At 62.2% G+C, this 19,847-nt stretch overlaps 3 protein-coding genes across 3 annotated transcripts; 1 reads left to right on the forward strand and 2 right to left on the reverse strand.

Annotated features, from left to right (window-relative positions):
* Positions 1-2,060: 2,060 nt before the first annotated feature.
* P3H4 (prolyl 3-hydroxylase family member 4 (inactive)) lies at positions 2,061-6,658 on the reverse strand. The gene is made up of 8 exons (XM_068660494.1): positions 6,123-6,658; positions 4,339-4,488; positions 3,872-4,043; positions 3,665-3,793; positions 3,407-3,552; positions 3,237-3,320; positions 2,979-3,120; positions 2,061-2,886 (listed from the first exon to the last, which is right to left on the reverse strand). Exons 1-8 carry the CDS (start codon positions 6,597-6,599, stop codon positions 2,876-2,878), a joined length of 1,311 nt encoding a protein of 436 aa, XP_068516595.1. The 5' UTR covers positions 6,600-6,658; the 3' UTR covers positions 2,061-2,875.
* Positions 6,659-8,085: 1,427 nt separating this feature from the next.
* FKBP10 (FKBP prolyl isomerase 10) lies at positions 8,086-14,066 on the forward strand. The gene is made up of 10 exons (XM_068660482.1): positions 8,086-8,378; positions 9,961-10,106; positions 10,497-10,686; positions 10,828-10,973; positions 11,053-11,242; positions 11,467-11,612; positions 11,713-11,902; positions 12,075-12,217; positions 12,361-12,524; positions 12,861-14,066. The coding sequence occupies exons 1-10, from the start codon at positions 8,185-8,187 to the stop codon at positions 13,044-13,046; spliced, it is 1,695 nt and encodes a 564-aa protein (XP_068516583.1). The 5' UTR covers positions 8,086-8,184; the 3' UTR covers positions 13,047-14,066.
* A 702-nt stretch (positions 14,067-14,768) lies between these two features.
* Positions 14,769-19,739, reverse strand: NT5C3B (5'-nucleotidase, cytosolic IIIB). The gene is made up of 9 exons (XM_068660493.1): positions 19,597-19,739; positions 19,382-19,480; positions 18,819-18,888; positions 18,524-18,570; positions 18,055-18,140; positions 17,544-17,633; positions 16,622-16,784; positions 15,572-15,772; positions 14,769-15,319 (listed from the first exon to the last, which is right to left on the reverse strand). The coding sequence occupies exons 1-9, from the start codon at positions 19,597-19,599 to the stop codon at positions 15,209-15,211; spliced, it is 870 nt and encodes a 289-aa protein (XP_068516594.1). The 5' UTR covers positions 19,600-19,739; the 3' UTR covers positions 14,769-15,208.
* Between the last annotated feature and the right edge of the window lie 108 nt (positions 19,740-19,847).

Here is a 19,847-nt window from a genome sequence, read left to right on the forward strand (position 1 = left end):
GCGGGACAGGGGGTGAGGAGGGCAGCCCCCGGTCCCCAAAAAGTCCCCCCCTCCCCCCGGCTGTGACCACACGGCCACGTTTGGTGACACCGTGGGCGAATCCGGCCTGGTTGAGGGCATCCCCCGGGAAGGGGAAACTGAGGCAGGAGCAGCAGCACTGAGAGGTGCTGGGGTGGCTGCCGGCAGCTCCCTGCGTCACCTCCGTCCCGGCCCAACTGGTCCAGCCGGGCCCCAGCACCGCGTCCCGGCTCATCACCCGCTGCCGCCGGCCCCCCCGGGCGAAGCCTTCGCCACGCAGCGGCCGAGTCACCGGCGAGCACCCGGCTGGCACCAGGGCACGGCCCAGCCACGGTCAGGGGGGTCCCCGGGATGCAGCCCCCCTCCGGGATTTGGGGTCTGGTGGGGTGCGGGGATGCACCCTGCGCCCCCCCTGGCTGTGGGCATGGGCTGGGGGAGGAAATCACCGTTCCAGGATGGAGGCGAGGGATGAAAAACCTGCAAGAAAACGGAGTTTGGTTTTCTTTGTTTTTTCTTTTTCTTTGTTTTTTCATTTTTATTTTATTTTATTTTTTTTTTTTCTGTGGTTTATCTTGGGGAGCCAGAGCATGACGAGAGCGCAGCCGGCACGAGGAGGAGAGGGGCACAGAGAATGGCACAGCACGGTGGCATGGAGCAGCCCAGCTGGGATGAAGGGCAAAAAATCTTGACCAAATTCCTCCTTGGTCAAGGTGAGGGGCCGCAGGGAAGCCCGGCGTGGTGCTGCACCCCAACACGTCCCCATCAGCCCAGCGCTGCCGTCCCCACGTGCCATGGGACACGGAGGCCACGACGGAGCCATCCTGCTCCGTGCTGCAGCTCCCGGGGGGCGCCCCCATTCCCAACCTGTGCCCCCCCCCTTCCCACCCCGCACACCCCCGAGGGCAGCTCCGGCTGCGGGTGGGAGCAGGAAAAGCCCCCGGGGACCCTGATTTGGGGCCACAAAGGGTTTTGCTCACTGCTAGTGGAGAAGTGGGAGCAAGGCGCCGTGTCCCCAGGGCTGACGAGGGGGGGACACCCTGCCCGGGCGTGCATCGCAGTAGGGTGGATGGCCCCCAGGCCCTACACCGCCCTCGCCCAGCGTGCTGGGGAGATAAAGCAGCCTTTGCCCCCCCCAGGGCCTCGACGCCAGCGCTGAGCCGGGCGCTTCCCAGCGGCCGCACCCCGCCGGGTGGCCGTGACCCATCGGTGACAAACCCAGCTCCTCCCGGGGGACAACCAGGGCCCTGCCCGGCGCATGGGTTGCCACGCAGCCGCTCCTACCGCCTGCGCTGCCTTCCCCTTAGCTCTTCCCACCCGCAACCTCCTGCGCCCCCCAAAAACCTCGCCCGCAGCTCTGGGGGCTCGGCACCAGCCCGGTGCGGGGTGGGCAGAGCTGGGGACACCTTGGCGCAAGGGGGGCTCGGTGGCACCAAGGGGTGGGGTGCTGGCAGCCTCCCCGCCGCCCCCTTCGCTCCCTTCCCTTCTTTTCCCTTCCTTCCCTCCCCCGGGGCCAACGCTATGATTCAGCCTCTCGGTTTCAGTCCTCGCAGCCAACTTCCAAGGGGAGCAGAAACGCGCCCGGCTCAGCAGGGAGGAGCGGGGAGGCCGCACGCTGCCTGCCCCTGGACGCCCCGTGCCCAAGGGCGGGCACGGGCTTGTCGGCAGCGATGCAGCCCGGAACGGGGCCATCCCGCCCTACAGCTCAGGACCAGCATCAGGGGGTGCTCATCGCGTGTCTCAGACGAGCAGCAGGGTGACGAACCCCAAGGATTGGTATTGGGGTGATGCACGCAGCCCCCTCCCCAACCATCAGATGCTGCGCAGGTTACTGGGGTGGTGCACGGTGCCTCCAGCCTCACCTGGCACAATTCAGGGGGCCCCAACCCACCCCCCCCTTAGGCAACCCCCTGACCTTTTTTAGGGTCTTCCCTGCTTCGCAGGGGTGCCCAGCACCCTTGCCCATCCCTCCCCCTGCCCGCTGTGGGGCCTCTCCTACCACGGGCGCACCCCAGCCCCAGGGAGCCCCAAGGCAGAGGCAGCTGTCAAAAGACCGGTCTGGATTTTATTAAAAGTTCAGCACCAGTAAAATAATAATAATAATAATAATAATTAAAAAAAAAAAAAGCAACTGTGCAAGACGGGAAGTATTAAATTAATGGAGCTTAAGGCTACGGAGGGCTGGTGTGGTGAGAGTTCAAGGCACACGCGGGCACGGGCAATGCAGCCCCCCCAGGCTGCAGCCACGCGCTGGCACGGGGATGCTGCAGCCCCGGGATCCTTGCTGCAGCCCTGGGACCCCCGCTACAGCACCAGGACCCCTGCAGCAGCACCGGGCCATGGGTTCTGAGGGGGGTCCAGGGCTCTGCGAGCTGCTGGTGAGATGCTGGAAGCCCCAGGGCAGGAGCCCTGGATGAGCTCCAAGGATGCGCAGGACCCACGTGCGTCGCACCCAGCGCAGGGAAACCCACTGAACGCCTCGTGACAGCACTAGGGTTGGGTCCTGACCCCCATCCACGGCTCCTGGGGAGGAGCCGAGGGGGACGGCAAACCCCAGTGCTGCAGGGGACCGCCGGCACCAGGGCTCCTGGGGACACCGGGGACGGGTGGCTCAGGGGGCACCCTGCCAGGCATGGTGGTGTGGAGGTGCCACCACTCCACCGCTGGGACTGGGGGCAGCGGATGTCCAGGAGGCAGAGGCAGCCCTGCGGTGGGCACCGGGCAGGATCAGCCCTTCCCGGTGAGCCTGAGTTTTTGTGCAGCAGCTGGCAGGAGCCTGAAGCCCGGCGTCCCCACGGTGGCATCGCTGGGCCACCACCATCCAGCTCCGTCAGGGCCGGGGTCCCCTTCGCCTGGCTCATCAGAGGCTCTCTGCAAACAAGGAGGGCTCGGTGACACCGGGGGGCAGGCAGCAACCACCCCACGCCCCCAGGCACGACCCCCCCGATCCCGGCATCAGGAACCTTCGTCAGCTTTGTCCCCCTTGGTCTTGGGCTCCTGCCACCACTCCGCAAAGAAGCCTTCCTCGTAGTCGCCTTCGCCCTCAAACTCGCCGTCCGAGGGCAGGTCCCGCGGGTCCGGCTCCTCGCCGTCATCCACCTCCATCTGCAGCACAGGATGGGGAGGAAATGCGCGCCTGCTATGGCCCTTTCTGGGGTCGGACCCCCCAAGGAAGGACCCAAAAGCACCCATAAGTGCCCCAAGCCAGGGCCGTCACCTACCTCGTCGTCAGCCTGCAGGTACTGCCTGGCGAAGTCCAGCATCTTCTTCTGGGCGGCCGTCCGGTTGTAGTAGCGCACGGCTTCCTGGGCACAGGAAGGGGAGTGGGGGTCACGTCAGGCCCCCAAAATGCCCAAACCACAGGGTGAGGGTCTGGGGGGGGGTCTCTCACCGGCCGGGGCTCGAAGTCCTCCTCCTGCAGGTGCCAGCGCTCGCGGTGGAAGCGGTAGTAGACCAAGTTCTGCTGCATCACCGCATCGTCCGGGTCGAAGAGCATGTAGCTGGAGACGCTGCGCACCGCGTCCCGCACGTCGTTCACTGCAGGGAGCAGCAGCAGCATGACGAGGGGAAAGGTGACACCGGGGGGGGGGGGGGGTGACACCAGCACACCCCAGGGGTGCAGCCCCCCCAGCTCCCGGCTGGCACTCACGCTTGTAGTAGGCGAACTGCAGGTAGTGGTACATGGTGGCCACGAACTTCTCCACGAAGTAGCCGCCCACGTTGGGGGTCAGCTCGGTCTCGCAGTCCACCTTGCACTGCAGCACGCTCACAAAGTGATCTGGGGAGAGGTGTCAGATTGGGGTTTCATGCCCCAAACCTGCCCCCAGCCCCACCGCTCACCCACCCACCCGCCCACCTGCGATGGCGGGGTAGAAGTCCTTGAACTCCTGCAGCTCATAGGCGCCCTCGCAGCCAGCCAGGCAGTCCTCGTACGCCTTGTAGTACTCGGCCAGCGCCTGCTCCATGTCTGCTGCGCTGCTCCGGAAATCCCCGTTGTTGTACAGCTTCACCGACCGCACGAAAATCGGCTGCAGGGAACCGAGAGGGCTCCGCTCACCTCCTCGCCGAGCACCAAGCACGGTGCCCAGCCCCACGCCGGTTGGCACAGACACCAGACCTGCCTTGCTCCCCTGGACACTGCTTCATCCCGGGCACCAGCCCCACGGAGATGTTTTTTTTGGGGGCAGAAAGGTGGGCGAGCCAGGGCTCAGCTGGGATTGATGCCTCTGGGTTCAGCAGGATGGGCTTTGCCAGCCAGGCACGCGCCGAGCTCCCATCCCCACGGGGTGTCCATGTCCCACCCCAGCCCCGTCCCCTCCTCACCTCATAGGGCTGAGCCTCCAGGTCGACGAGGTACTCGTCCACATCCACCATCGTCCTGTAATAGTTCAGGTACTTCAAGGTCATCTCGTGCTTGGGGTTCTTCTGCAGGAAGGTGTGGGCAGCGGACACGGCTTTCTCGATCTTGTTGGACTGGGGAGAAGAGGAAGAGCTGATGGAGGGAGGCATGGGGGGGCTCGTGGGGAGATGCTGGGGCTGTGGGGGCTCAGCACCCAGCACCACAGCCCAGACCGAGCCCCAGGGCTGTGGGGCAGCACAGGGAAGTGGCCCAGGGCAGAAGGCTGCTCCTCAGGAGGGGACAGCCCAGTGCCCTCGGTGCCAGCCCCAAGCCCAATTTTCCCATGGCAGCAGGGGCTGGGCAGGATGCAGGACCACAGACAAGGCAGATAAATCCAGCTGATGCAACTGCTCGTGCTGAGACCCGCCAACCTCTCCCCGTGCCCATGGTGGGAGCAGGGATGGCTCAGCTCCCTTGGGGACCCCCGTGTCCCACCGGCAGCGATCCACGTGGCTCGGGTTTGTCCCACGTGTCCCCTCTCCTCCAACCAAGCTGCCAGCCCAGCGAGCTGCCCCCACTCTTCCGCTGCTTTTCGGAGCTCTCAGGTTGCAATTTCGGGGAATTGAGATTGGGGGAGGTTGGACAAAGCATCCGTTACGTGGATTTTAGCCAGAGCAACCGAGAGGAAAACACATTAAGTATCTAGGCCAGGCTGTCCCTCGTCACTGCCAGGTGAGGGGGGCAGCAGCGCTGAGGACTAAAGCAGCCTCTGCACCAGCAGCCAGCCCAGCCCACGGCACAGCAGGGGCCCAGCACACCCGTGGCATCTGGGGAAGGAGAACAGCTTTGCCAGCACAGCTCTGGCAAAGGACACCTCAAACCAACCCCTCCACGTGTGCACCGTGAGCCTGGGCACGCGCCTCTCCCCGATGGAGCATCCCAACACGTGTCCTGCAGTGGTCACAAAACTGCTGGATCCGCCAGCTCGGGTCATGCTCCACCAGCTGGGACAGCCCCTGTGTCCCCCTCCCCAGGCTGGGGGACCTTGGGGACATCAGGTTCAGTGCCAACGCCGGCAGAACGTAGGCACTGCTGACCTGGAGAAATCCCCAGGAAAACCTCTCCGTGTGGGCCAGGGGCACCCACGAAGAGCTGTGCTGGGGGATGCTCGTACCCACAGCAGGATGGGGGACACGGGGAGCCCCCAGGAACCCCCCAGAAGGGGCTGTGAGAGGAGGGGACCAGGGCCATGAAGGGCTGTGGAGGGGGGCAGCCACGAGGGCCCCCAGTTGCAGGCACACCCCCTCACATCCTGCCTGATGCGTCCCAGATGCCGCTGACGTGCCACGGTGCAGGGGCAGGATGGAGGAGCCCGGGGAGGGGGGATGCCAAGCATGGGGGGTATGGGGTGGGGGCTGCAGGATGGGGAGCACAGCAGGATGCAGGATGGACAGGAGCAGGATTTTGGGGGTGCAGAGTGGAGATGCGGGATGGGGCGATGCAGGATGGGGGTGTCCATGGGGAGGTGCAGGATGAGGGGCGCAAACTGGGGGGGTGCAGGGCTGGGCTGCGGGACAGCTACAGAATGAGAGGCAGAGGAGGGGGCCGTGCAGGTCGGGGGGGGGGAAGAGGTGAAGGCAAGACCAGAGCACTGCAGGACGCCCACCCCCAACCCACAAGAGCAGGGCGACCCCGGCACCCTGCGCGCCCCCTGCGCGCCCCGTTGCGCGGCATTTGCGCCCCCCCCCGGGACGCCGCGCCGCCTCACCTTGAAGAGCGCATAGTGCAGGTACTGGTAGGGCAGGCGGCGCTGAAAATCGCGCAGCGTCTGCGCGGGGGGGTAGCGCAGCTGGAAGACGGGGAGGCCGCGCTTGCAGGCGCGCAGGCACCCGGCGCGGCGCAGCAGCCTCCCGAAGAGCTGCAGCTCCCGCTCCCACTCCCACTCCGCGGGGTCCCCCTCGGCGAGGGGGTCCTCGGCGGGGTCCCCCTCGGCCGCGCAGCGGCGGTGGCAGTGCGCTTCGCTGTCGCGCAGCAGGCGGTGGAGGCGCAGGCTGGCCTCCAGCTCCCGGGCGCTCTCCGCCCAGTGCGCGCCCGCGTATTGCGCCAGCGCCCGGGCGTATGCGCGCTGCAGGGGCTCCAGCGCGGCTGCGGGAAAGCCGCGCACGCTGTACTCCTCGTACTGCGCCGCGCACGGCTCCTCCGCCACCGCTACCAGCAGCAGCAGCGCCAGCGCCGCGCCGCCCATCCCCGCAGCCGCCGCGCAATGCCCGCGCAGCGCCCCGCGCAAGGGGTGGGCAGGCGGGGAAAGGGAAAAGGGGATGGGAAGGAAGGGGCGGTGCGCCCCTGCCGGGCGCGCAGGGTCTTAGTGCGGCTCTGCGCGGCTGGCGCAAGGCCCGCGGGGGCTGCGCGCTGCGCGCAAGGAGGAGCGAGGGGTCGGGGAGGTGCTGGGGGGGTTGCGCCCTCTGCTGCGCCTCCCCGGGGATGCGCTCGGAGCGCGGGGTGCCGGGGTGGGCCTGGGGGCAGCAGCTCCTGGGAAGGCTCCGGGGTGCGCTCAGGGCTGGTTTTGCGCAGCCTGGATCCCCCCAGCCAGGCTGTGCCCGGTGCTGGTTTCGCTGCTGGCTAGTGGCGAGCTGGAGGCTGCTCGCCCTGCACCGTGCCAGACCCCAGGGCTGAGCCGTGCCAGGCCTCGGCACGGCCACACTGGCCTCAGCCCAAGCCCAGAGCTGTGCTGCTGCTGGACAGTGGCTCTGAGAGCTGCGGCAGCACGGGGCAGGAGCCAGGGAGCTGCTGAGATTTTTGGCTGTGGAGCAGAGGCCGTTAGCAGTGCCCAGCACCTCCCTGCAAACGAGCAGCTCGCCAGCAAACCAGCTGGGATGCCAGCCCCCTGGGATGCCAGCCCCCTCAGTAAGAGCTCACTTGCCCCAGAGTCAGACCCTGACCCTACTGTGTCATGGGGAGAGCCCCAAGTCCCCCCAAGCCATGCCGAGGTGGCTCGGCCCAAGCATGGACCCTCAGAGATCCACAGAGCACCCTGGGTCTGGGCTCAGGGCAGCTGATGCTGCTCTGCTTGAGCCTCTGCTCTCAGGAGCCTCTGAGAAGCTGGGATTCAGTTCAGATCCAGAACCTGTCATATTTCCTACCTGGGGCTTGCAGAGGGCCCTTAGCACAGCACCAACAGTTTGGGGGGACAGCAGGGATGTGGGGCAACACATAAACGTGCACTTGATGCTGCTCCGATCTGTGAAAGTCTTCTACAGGGACAGTTTCGCGTTTTTAATCATTGCCATTCAGTAAAAGATCTGCCAGCAGCAGACTGAAGAGCAGTAGGTGTTATTAAAACCGTTAATTCCTTGTATTTACTATTCCGTAAGTGCGAGGGAGTGGGAAGCAGCATCCTGAGCCGTGGGTGCTGGGAGGAGCGCAGGCAGCACTAGGACCCGGAGCGGCTGCTGGGATGGGACCTCCAGCTGCACAAACTTGCTTCCAAATAGGTCTCTTCAGCTTTTTCCTTTGCAGAAAGGACTGCCTAGGGAAAGAAAAAAAAAGAAAAAAAAGAAAAAAAGGGGGCGAAAAAAAAAAGTCTTGACACGGAGCTTTGCCGCTGTGACTTTTTCCGCCTGCCCCGTTGCTGCCGGTTTGGGGAATTGCCCCGGTGGTGCAGTGGGGAGGCTGGCGGAGGGCAGCACGGCTGGGCCCCGTTACACGTGTACAGAAATGCAGCTGGGCCGGGCTGAGCTCGCATCGGCGCGGGAGAGGGGCCGGGGAGGCCCCACCTCTGCGCCTTCCTCTCCGCTCTGAGCCTTTCCAACCGGCCGCAGCCTCCCAGCGCCATGGCCTTGGGCAGCTTCGTCCTCCTGCTGAGCCTCCTGGGGGTCCTGGGGCTGGGGGACCCCGGCCCCCTGGAAGACGTGGTGATAGACAGATACTATATCCCCAAAATCTGCCTGCGGGAAGTCCAGATGGGGGATTTCATTCGCTACCACTACAATGGGACCTTTAAAGATGGCAAAAAGTTTGACTCCAGGTATCGCCCTTGGCTCTTTACCAGCTGCATGCGGCCGCCCCACGCGCTGGGGAATCCTGCATGCTGCCCCCAGCCCCCCCCGCGTGTCCCCCCCATCACGGCCCCAAGGGCCAGGGGATGCCTTTTCCCGTCAGCCCCCCCGCCTGCATCGCTCGGTGCCCCGCAGCTTGGACCCCGAGGGGGGATTTTGGGGGTGCTCACGGCGGGGCTGAGACCGGGGTGGCCCCAAGGGAGCTGCCCAGGATGGCACAGCCCGGTCAGGGCTGCAGCCCCCAGCCCAGCCCCATTCCCATTTGCCCCCGGGTGCAAGCCCGTCCCAGGCAGGGGCAGGATCAGGCCCTGGCTGAGATGCTTTGCGCTCCAGGCGTGTGCTTGCACGTACTGCACAGGCAGAGAAAATACCTGAAGCACTTTGAGACGTGGCAGCGGCGAAATCCCTTCGTTACCTAACAGGCTTCGGGTCTTGCTGGTCGTGGATTTCCTCGGCCTCTGCACCCACCCTGCTGTGCCCACGCTGGTTATAAACCCGGGTTTTGTTGGTGCAGCTCCTAATCTGCACCGGGGCGAGGAGGGGTAGGAGGCACAGGGCAAAAGCACAGAACCAGAGGGGGCTGTGCTGGAGCTCAGCCCCAGCCCAGATTGGGAACAAAAACTTTCCAGCTGGGCATTTTTCAGACCCCTAAAGAGCAGGGGGATTCTGCTCCCGGCTCAGCCTGTCTCGATTTTCTTGCAAGCGTGAACGGGAGAGAAAGGAAATCAGCCACGGGCTGCCCCTCCTGCTGCTGCACGCCCCAAACGCGATGGGGGCCTGGGGAATTTTGCTGCTAAAATAATTCTTTGTCCTGAGCACTGCAGCGTGCTTCCAGGAGAAGCATTCCCAGCACATGAAATGGGATAAAGGGCTTCCCTTTATCTGGAACGGCCCCCAGTTGCTTCCCGGAGCCTGTGTTTTAAGATTTAAAAAATAAAATAAAATAAAATAAAAACCAATTTGCAGTTTAAAAATGAGGCCTGGGACTTCTTCTTTCCTCCTCACTGCAAACGTGGCACACGTGAAATTACAGGGAAGCCACAGCAAGCCCGGCAGCGCGCAGACCTCCGGGCCAGATTGCCGTGCAAAATTTGCGAGGATATTTGAGAGTTCAGCCCCAAATAAATTCATCTCCTGCCTCCTCTGCACCCGGGGGTCCTGATCCTGCACTCCCCCAGGGGTGTCGAGGGAGGCAGCTGCACCACGGGCAGGGCAGGATTGATCCCTGGTTGGGGTGGGGGGACCCCGATCCCAGTGAGGTGGGGGAAAAACTTGAGGCTGGTGCCCTGAGACCGGGCTGGGGGATGCTTCGTTACCGTGAATTCCAGACCTGGGAGAGAGCCCAGGGTTAGCAGGGGCACCACAGACCCCGCCATCAGCCTTGCCACGGGGTAGGAGATTTGGGCACATTTTTGGCTGAAGGAAGAAATTTGCAAAGCTACAAATTCAGCGCGGGTGCTCCGGGCGAGGCGGAGGGAGTTGCTCAGCCCCCGTGGGTCTCAGCCTGCCCTTCAGCCCCCGGTGCTGACGGGTCTGTCCCTTCGCCCCCAGCTACGACCGAGGGGCCACGGTGGCCGGCGTGGTGGGCGTCGGGCGGCTGATCACCGGCATGGACCGGGGGCTGCAGGGGATGTGCGTGAACGAGCGGCGTCACCTCATCGTGCCCCCCCACCTGGGCTACGGCAGCATCGGCGTGGGTAAGGGGCTGCGGGGGGGGTGGATGGGGGCAAACCCACATTATGGGGGGGGGACACGGAGAATTGGCACCCACCCAGCAGGCGCTGGGGAAGGATGGAGGCGTTGCTGGGACACAGCAGCATTTGGGGCACCCCAAAAAAAAAAAAGCAATCGCCTTCCCCCTTGCACTAATGGCTCCGTGGAGACCCCCATGCACCAGGCAGGTCGGGTCCCCATCCACCAGCACCCTGCAGGAGCATCAGGGGACAAATGCCCCCCCCTTGTCCTGCTCAGGGGAGGGGGGAGGATGCTGCAAGTGCTTTAAAGCTCTGCGTTTGCATGCAGCAGGGCACCCACCCTTGCCTTTCCCTCCCCTAACTCTCTCCCTGCCCTCGCTGCCGCCCCTGTAGCGGGGCTGATCCCCCCCGATGCCACTTTGTATTTCGACGTGGTCATGCTGGACATCTGGAACAAGAACGACAAGCTGCAGATCACCACCTTGTCCAAACCCGAGCACTGCAACCGCACGGTGGAGAACTCGGACTTCGTGCGGTACCACTACAACGGCACGCTGCTCGACGGCACCCCCTTCGACTCCAGGTACTGGGTGCCGGCACTGGGAGCACTGGGAACGGTGGGGACTTGGGGATGCCAGCCTGGGGCAGGACTTGGGAGCCTCCCTTTCAGGCTGGGGGGTGCTGGTGCAGCCCCAGAGCTGTTCTCCTGGTTCCTCCTCATCAGCTACAGCAAGGACAGCACCTACGACACCTACGTGGGCACCGGGTGGCTGATCAAGGGCATGGACCAGGGGCTGCTGGGCATGTGTGCCGGGGAGAAGAGAAGCATCATCATCCCCCCGTTCCTCGCCTACGGGGAGAAGGGCTACGGTAAGCCAGGCATCACCCCACTGCTCCTGCTCGGGGAACGGGACCCCCATCCAAGCTGAGCCGTGCCCCCCCTCCCCAGGGACCGTGATCCCACCGCAAGCCTCGCTGGTGTTCAGCGTGCTGCTGGTGGACTTCCACAACCCCAAGGATGGGGTCTTCCTGGAGCACCTGGAGGTGCCGGAGTCCTGCAAGCGCAGGGCCGTGACCGGGGACTTTGTGCGTTACCACTACAACGGCACGCTGATGGACGGGACGCTCTTCGACTCCAGGTACGGGGGGGCGAGGAAACGGCCCTATGGGGGGACGCCCCCGTGCACCCCTGGTCCTCTCCCAGCAAGGAGAAGCTGGAAAATCCCAGGGGAGTTGGGAGGAGAGGGTGGTAACAAAGAGGGAAAAGGATTAGGAAAAAAAAAAAAAGTAATTACCAAATGGAGCGAGGTTTGGTGGGAGCAGGGCCACGTGCTGGGTGCTCGGGACGCTTCTCTCCCTGCAGCTACTCCCGAAATCACACCTACAACACCTACATCGGGAAGGGCTACATCATCCCCGGCATGGACCAGGGCCTGCAAGGGGTCTGCATGGGGGAGAGGAGGCGGGTGGTCATCCCCCCCCACCTGGCTTACGGCGAGAACGGAGCAGGTGAGGGGACCCGCAGCATCGCTGGGTTGCAGGGAAAGGTTTTTTTTCCCAGCTCCGTGCTCAGCCAGCTGAGATCTCGCTGCTGCTCCTCCTCTTCCAGGGGACAAAATCCCCGGCTCAGCCGTGCTCATTTTTGACGTCCACGTCATCGACTTCCACAACCCGGCCGACCCGGTGGAGATGGAGACTGTGTACCGGCCCGAGGGCTGCAACATCACCACCCGCAACAGGGATTTTGTCCGCTACCACTACAACTGCTCCCTGCTGGATGGCACCAAGCTCTTCTCCTCGTGCGTGCACCAGGACGGCGGTGGCACGGCCACGGGGTGGCAGGATGGGGGAGGGGGGGTGCAGGATTTTGGGGCACGGGAGGGAAAGGTGCAGGATTTGGGTGCGCAGGAGGGAGCCCGCTGGGTCCAAGGGGGTTTCTCAGCCACGCCGTCTTCTCTGTGCCCCCTGCAGCCACGACTACGGCAGCCCCCAGGAGGTGACTCTGGGGACCAACAAGGTGATCGAGGGGCTCAACAGAGGTCTCCTCGACATGTGTGCCGGGGAGAGGCGGGTGCTCATCGTCCCCCCGCACCTGGGCCACGGGGAGAGCGGAGGTAGGGGCACCACGGCCACGTCTGCCGAGCAAACCCAGGGTTTCTGAAACCCTCAGCATCTCTCCCTCACCTTTTTTTTTTTCCTTGCTGGAGGCTGGAAAGCTTTTGCCCATCAGGTGCAAGAGCCCTCACTTGTTTTGCAGCCCGGGGGGTGCCAGGCAGCGCCGTGCTCCGCTTCGAGGTGGAGCTGATCTCCATGGAGGAGGGGGTTCCCGAAGGCTACCTCTTCATCTGGCACGGGGACCCGCCGGAGAACCTCTACGAGCAGATGGACCTCAACAAGGACGGGCAGATCCCCGCCGATGAGGTGCCCAAACTTTGCCAGGCTTGTGGGGTGCGGGAGGATGAGGGGGGCACGGGGAGCCCACCCCTGGGGGCAGCACACAGAGGATGCCGCTGATCCCAAACATTTGGGAGCGCTGGGCAGGAAAAATGCCCAGGCCTGGAGAATTGCTGCTGGAAATGGGGAGCAGCGGGGCTGGGGCAGTGGGGGCAGCCTCTTCTCGTGTCCCTGCTGTTGCTTGGAGCAGAGCAGCATCCCCATCCCATCCCATCCCATCCCATCCCATCCCATCCCATCCCATCCCATCCCATCCCATCCCATCCCATCCCATCCCATCCCCGTCCCTTCTCCCCCCTGCAGTTCTCCACCTTCATCCTGACCCAAGTGGCAGAAGGGAAGGGGCGCCTCATGCCCAGCTCCGACCCCGACAAAGTCATCGCCGACATGTTCAAGAACCAGGACCGCAACCAGGACGGGAAGATCACGGCCGAGGAGCTGAAGCTGAAGTCGGACGAGGACCAGGAGAAGATCCACGAGGAGCTGTGAGGTGCAGCCCCCGCTCCCCCCGGGGACAGGACTGCCCTTTGCCACGCCACGGCCAGGCTCCCCAGGGAGCCAACTGGGAACCTGCCCCTGCCCCTTGCAAGGGGGAAAAAAAAAAAAACAACAACAAAAAACAATATTTTGCCCCCCCCCCCCCCATTGTTTAATTGAGGGGGATTTGATGTGTTCCTCACGGACACGAAAACTCACCAGCCCCCAGGTAACGCGCCCAGACCAGAAGGTGGGAAGCACCCAAACTCTTGGGCATCTCAGTGCCCCCCGGGGGGGGCAGTGCCTGCATTTCCCCACCCTGCCCCATGTCCCCCCATCCCCTCGAGCCTTGCCCCACGTCCCCTCTGCCGCCAGTTCTGCCCCCAGCCCTGCCTCGACCCCTCTGCTCTCGGTGCCCCACGGGGGGGTCGGGGCAGTGGCACCCCCTCCCCAGGCTGTCCCCGAGCTCCTCTCCCTTGTCCTTGGCCAGCGACTGCACCTCCTGCGATGCCGCAGGGAAGGGGAGATCTCCCCCTCCATCTCAGCCGTATTGCTGTAGTTTAGGGGTGTTTTTTGTTGGTTTCTTCCGTTTTTGTTAGTTTTAAGTACACTTAAATACCAATCTTTAAAGGAGAAGAGAAATAAAGAGGGGCCCTCCCTGCTGGTCCCTGCTGCTGGCCCAGCCTCTGCTTCCCCTGGGACACGGGCTGGAGGTGGCTCAGGTTCCCAGGATCAAACCCTGATGCCCCACGGACATCCCCTGCTTCGTGTCCTCCTCATCCTCCCCACCCCACGGCCGCAGCCAGCAGGGATGGAGAAAAATCAGCCCCGTTTGGTTCTGATGCCTAAATGCAGCTAATTGAACGGCGCTCTCAGGTCTGTCCCAGCACGTCCCCATCACCTCCCCACCGGCTCTGTGTGACCTCGCAGAGAGAGATTAAAAAAGGCGAGACCAGAACTGTGCAAAGGGTCGGAGTGAGCCCCTCTAATGATGACAGGGCACCAAATAAACGATTTCGACTGGTTTCCAGATTTTTTCCCTCTGTGTCAGGTTACTTTGCAATGAGAGATCCGCGTTTCGCCGGGCAGTGGTGCAAGGAGAACTCACCTGGGTCTTTTATTTCATCTAAGAGAAGGAAATCTGTGCTGTTCACAAATTCAATGTTCTCAGCCCACACGGAGGGCTGGACACGGAGCTCACAGGCCAAGAGGTGCCACCAGTTACATGCGGCAGGATGAGAGCAGCTTCCCACACCAGGGTCTCAATTTGCCGCTTGCCATCGGGGCTGTCAAGAGTTTTCCTCTTCATTAACTTCACCAGAGGCTCCACAAAAATAAAAGGGCTTCTTTCTACTGCTCCTCCAAGAGCCCAGAACGAGCCCAGCAGTTTCGGATGGAATCACCCTTACCTAAAATGCTCCCCAAAACCCCCCACACCGCGGCTGGCTGCTCCTCCCCGATCCCACCCATGGGCTTCAAACGCTGCTCCCAGCCCCAGCCTTGCTGCAGCATTTGCCCAAACCCTTCCCTTCTCTTTCCCCTTTTCCTTTCCCTTCCCACCCCAAAGCCCTGCTGGGCAATGGGTCCTGCACCCACGCAGAAGCAGAGGGAGCAGAGGCTGAGACTTGATGGCACAGGGATCAGTGGATTTTTGGCAGCAGGAGCACTGCTTGGCAATGCCCAGAGGTGCCCGGAGCTCAGCCTGAGCACCTCAAAGCCACAGAACACAGGACATCGGGAGAGAAATTTGTTTTCTTAGATGGGAACGCAGTTAAAAGCGAACAGCTTCGATCTAAAACGGGTCTGCCCTCGACCAACAGCAAACCCCCTCCGTTTCTGCGCTCAGCCGCTGAAGCTAAGCGCAGGGACGTCTCTGCCCTAAATGGTTTGTGTGGCCCCCAGAGCTGGGATGAGGTCTGAGGGGGAAGCAGCAGAGCCGAGGCACCGACGGGGCACAAGGAGCAGGCTCCTTGCTTCCCACATCTCAGCCCTCCGCTTCCAGGAGGACAGGCGGCGAGGTTCGGGATGGACACGACACACGAGAGCCGGGGCAGGGAGAGTGCCCCAGGCACCAGGATGGATTCAGGAGGGTACCAGAAAACCCAGCCCGGCTCTGCCAGGGGAAGGACGTCTGTTGGTTCCCCTGGCCGGGGCTGGGATGCCAGGTTCCCAGCTCATGTCTCCAGAAGGATGTAGCGGAGGATGCCGTTGACCACATCCAGCGTCTCGTCGCTCTCCAGAACGATGTCGTAGGAGTCCAGGTACTTCCCCCTCCGCTCTTCCACCTGCCGTGAGGCCACCAGGGAAGGGAGAAGAGAAAGAGGACTGTGAACAGCTGAGAATGAAGATGCTGCACCCACAGCCCTTGCATTTTTTGGTGCTATAGACAAGAAGGGCCAATAACTCAATAACCACCCCAAAAAAAATGCCTGAAGCACACCAAGAGCTCCAAAGCTCCCTTGCATGCTCCACGGGAGCTGAGACAAATCCAGCATCCCCCCCGCTCTGGCAGCAAGAAGGCTGCTTCTCACACCCACCTTGTCATTGAGAAAGCCGATCTTGAGGATGTTCTCCACGCTGGGAACCCCGTCTGCCATCGTCAGGTCCCCCATGGAGTCCCCCAGCAGGATGATGCTTGTCCTGCCGCTCAGCTGCTGGAAATACTCCGTCCCCTGCAGGACGCTGTTGTTCTTGTTGTAGGTGTGGATGAGAGGTCCCTTGAAGCACTTGAGGACTCCCTGTGCAGAACAGGACAGCCACGCTGATCCCAAAGCAACCCCTTTGCTGTGCTGCAGCCGCAGACCCCCTCCTGGGAGGGGGATAAGGTGGGGACGCTCGCAGAATGACAGCTCTCGTCTCCGAGACGTGCCCAAGGAGCCACGAAACACAGGGAGAGAGGCCCCAAGGGCCCCATTTTGCAGGATGAGCTTGTTCCATATGGTGAGAACCCGAAGGATCTTGGAGATCTCGGGCTGGGCTCTGTACTGCCCTGGTGCTCTTCAGGGGCCGTGGAAAGCCACAATCAGGGGAGCCCCAGGAGGCTGTTCTGCTGCCCCATCTCCCCCGGAGGCTGCCGGCCCCAGCACACCACCCGTGGGAACAGAGGGCTTCATTGTGCACAGCGGGTCATTTTCTAATGTGAACTGGGACTTTTCAGCCTTTCGCACATCAACAAAGGCCTTCCAAGCTGCTTTAAAGGACATCTGGCTTTCGGATCAGGGGAGACCTCTGCGGCCGGTTAACTCCATGCTGACCGTGCAGCGCCGGATCAGCATCCAGCCCAGGGCATACCCAGACACACAGGTCACCTTCAGCCTCCAAAAGTAAGTTTGGAAGACGAGGAACCTACAAAATCCTGAACATCGATGCTCAGCTGCTCCTGTGCTATCTGTGGTGGCAGCAAGGCATCCCAAAGCCCCTACGGTGCTCCCATGGCCCAGAAAAGAGCCAGTCCTACCTGGAGGGATGCAATACTTCATAATTTTAATGGGCAGCTTTGAACCTAGCAGCGTGTCTGTTCAATATATCATAGCACCAAGTTCCAGCCTCTCAAACCTCCCCCCTGCAGGCTCGCTGCACGGACTCACGCTGTCGTCGAAGTCCATGTAGTTGGACACCACGTTGACGTTGGAGTAGAAGACATTGGCCTGCCGGATTATCTCTTCGAGGACATCGCCGATGCCAGCAGAGAAGATGAATATGGGGACGTTGTACTTGTACAGCTGGTCAAACAATTCATTGAATCCATCCCTGGAGGAGAAGCATCCGTGACAGGGTATTAACGTTACTCCCTCCCAGCAAGAGGTGCTCTGTGCATGGTGGGCTGCCAACGCTCTCAGCTCCAAGGTTCACAGTTCTGCCTGGGACTCCCCAAAAAGAAAAGCCTGTGCCTGCTCTGCAAAAATCACGGTGCTTTGGGGTTTTGTGGTGCATGCTGAGGGTGCACAGCAAAGCCACCAGACCTCACCTCAACAAAACAACCCTGTGGGAAGGTATGGAGCAAGGTGAGGCATGTGAGCCATTCACCCAGTGCCTCCTGAGAGCCCCCAGAACCCCTGAGAGCTTCCTGAGTCAAGGGCCTGGATAAGGCTCAGCGGTTACAGTGAGCGGGGAGAAAATCTATTCTGGAAGAGGGGAGCTGCCTGCTGCCTGCCCAGGCTCGGGGAGCTTCATCTGGGTGCTCCTTGCCAAGATGAAAGGAGATGGAAGAGGCTCTGGGCAGGAAGGAGCCAGCCCAGGAGCCGGGCAGCCTCGGGGAGCAGAGCTCAGGCTGCAGCTGGTGGTGCTGGCTCCTGGCTCTGTCACAAAGCTCAGCCCCAGGAAGGAAGAGAGATTTGCATCTGCTGCACGTCGGGGGCGGCGTGCGGATCAGAGCGAGCAGGTGAGGTGAGAAATCAGTTCAGCTCCCCCCAGATTCTTCTCCGAAAACACGAGCGGCGACGTGGCCTTGGGGGAGCTACTTGCAGGGGAGGAAGGGCCCCAAGCAGCGTGCCGACCCCTGGCACATACCTCAGCATCACGTCCGATTCCTTGACTATCTGGGCGATGTCACCCTTCTGGATCTTCTGCTGCGACAACAGGTCGTGGGCCCTGGTCCACCTAGGGAAAGGCAGCAGGGTGAGCTTCCTGGGACATGCTACGAGACCCAGGGAGCTGCCAGCACCAACATCAGGCACCAGCGTGCAGGGAAATCAGACCCGTGCCAGGGATCCAGCATCACCACTCCCGTGCCTGAAGGCAAGGACAACAAGGACAGCCCCCCCCCCCTTCTCTTCAAGATCTTGTAGCTTTTGCTTTTTATCCAGTGACTCAAATTATTTGCCAGCTGGGTGTGACAGGCACAATCAGGTGAGTGTGTGCCACACACCCAAAAAATGTTAAAGGGGACCCTACAAGCAAAAGGAACCACTTCTAGGGCTCAGCACGTTCCTCTGTGCCTGGCCTTGGCTCAGAAATTCCCTTTTTCCTGTTTCCCCCAATGCTCCCCAAGGAAACAAGTAGACCACAGGCAGGCACTCACCACTCCACCATCAGGGGACGTTTCTCTTCCAGGGTCCGGTTGGGATCGATTTCTATGGGGTAGTAATAGTGCAGCAGATCCTTTAACTGGAACATCGTACGCAAGTGAGAACACAGAGCGAACATTGAGTCCAAAGAGACCGTAATCAGCAGACGCAGCACTTCTGAATTCCCCCAAAGCAACACAATACACAACAAAAACGCGGCCAAAACCACTTCACTCCGAGCAAATCTGGGGATCTCTGAAGGAAGAGTTAATCCACCGCTAGCTTGGCTGCGTCTCCTCTTGGCCCAAACACTCCAGGTACAGAGGAGTAGGCAGACACGCTTCCTGCTCTTATCAGGCCAAAAAAGCCCACAGCTGAGTATGCAAATGAAACTTTCATTTTTACTTTCCCCTCTGTTATCATCAGCCAATATAAGCCCAAGATGATGGGCCATGGGGATGAAGAGCCCTGCAAAGTGCCTACCTTCTTCTTGCCGTCCTCGCTAACAACACGACTGTTGTCGAGGATATCTGCAAAGACAAAATTCCCTTTTTGTAGCCCAGAAACGTGAAGGCTGAAAGTTTTAGGATTCAAGCGTGAGAAAGGGAAGAAGCATCTGCGAGTCTCGTCTGCAAAGCTGGAGCACAAAGACCAGGAGATGGTTTTTGGGCTGCCTGGAGGCGAGGGCTGTGAAAGCAGCACCCGCTGCGGACACAGACACAGAAACCCCCCGGAATTAGGGGCAGGAAAAGCCGACAGCAAGGCTTTTTTAACTCACTGTGCGACGTGGGGCAGCGCCTGCCGTTGCACCCGAACCTGCTCAGCGTCATGTCGAAGTCAGAGATGACCTGGAGGGTGAGAGAAGACCAAAAGCTGCAGGTGACCCAGCTCATTCTGCCTTTGCAGCACCCAGCCAAGGATGCAAATCCGGCGTCAGCACATCTCACGTGAGAGCACAGAGCCGCAGCAGAGCATGGGAGCAGCTCGGGGATGGGAATTTGGGTGTCCTTGCCAGCTGGAAGCAGATGTCCCCCCCCCCAGCTGAGCCAGGCAGCACCCTTCCTGCACCCCAGGCGCTCTTATCAGCACCAAAAGGCTTAATCCTCCCGTCTGGGTGTGTGTGTGGGGGGGGAGGTTTGGGGCTTGGCTAATATTTATGGCTTGCATAAGAGGGAAGCAAAGGGCAGCCTGCAAACACAGCTCCCCCCAGCTCGTCTGGGGCTTTTCCCCCTGCACCAGCAAACCGCGCAGAGCTGCGTGCATCTGGGTGCTGAGGGGGATGCAAAAATTAGGGGGTGTGAGGGGGGGAGGAGGTGAAAGCACGGTGCTGGGGCCCGGTACCTGCAGCTTGCTGCTCCCCTGCTCCTTGATGGCCCGGATTATCCCCAGCACCCGCTCCGGCCGCAGGATGCGCACCGTGGGCTTCTCCAGCTCGGGCACCTGCAGGCAAAGAGACCCCCCCAGGGGTTCAGGGACACCCCAGAGGGGCTGGGTGCCCCCAGCCCTTGCTCTCTCCCCGTTCCCCAGGGACCCCCCCCCCCCGGCCCCGCGCTCACCATCTCGCCCCGCTCCGCTCCAACAGGGCCCAGCCGGGGCCGCGCAGCCGCGGGGAGGAGCCGGGCAGGGAGGCGGGACCGGGGGGGGGGAGGACCCGGGGGTATTCGGGAAAATTTAGGGGTATTTGGGGGTATTCGGAGCTGGTCGGGGTCTCTCGTCGCCTCCGGGTGCAGCAGAGCCCCCGCCCCGCGATCCCCCCCCCCCCCCCGCCGCTCGCTGCTGCGGCTCCTGTGCGAGACGCCCCCAAGGC

The sequence above is a fragment of the Anas acuta genome, chromosome 25 (genome assembly GCF_963932015.1).
Source record: "Anas acuta chromosome 25, bAnaAcu1.1, whole genome shotgun sequence".
Taxonomy (NCBI): domain Eukaryota; kingdom Metazoa; phylum Chordata; class Aves; order Anseriformes; family Anatidae; genus Anas; species Anas acuta.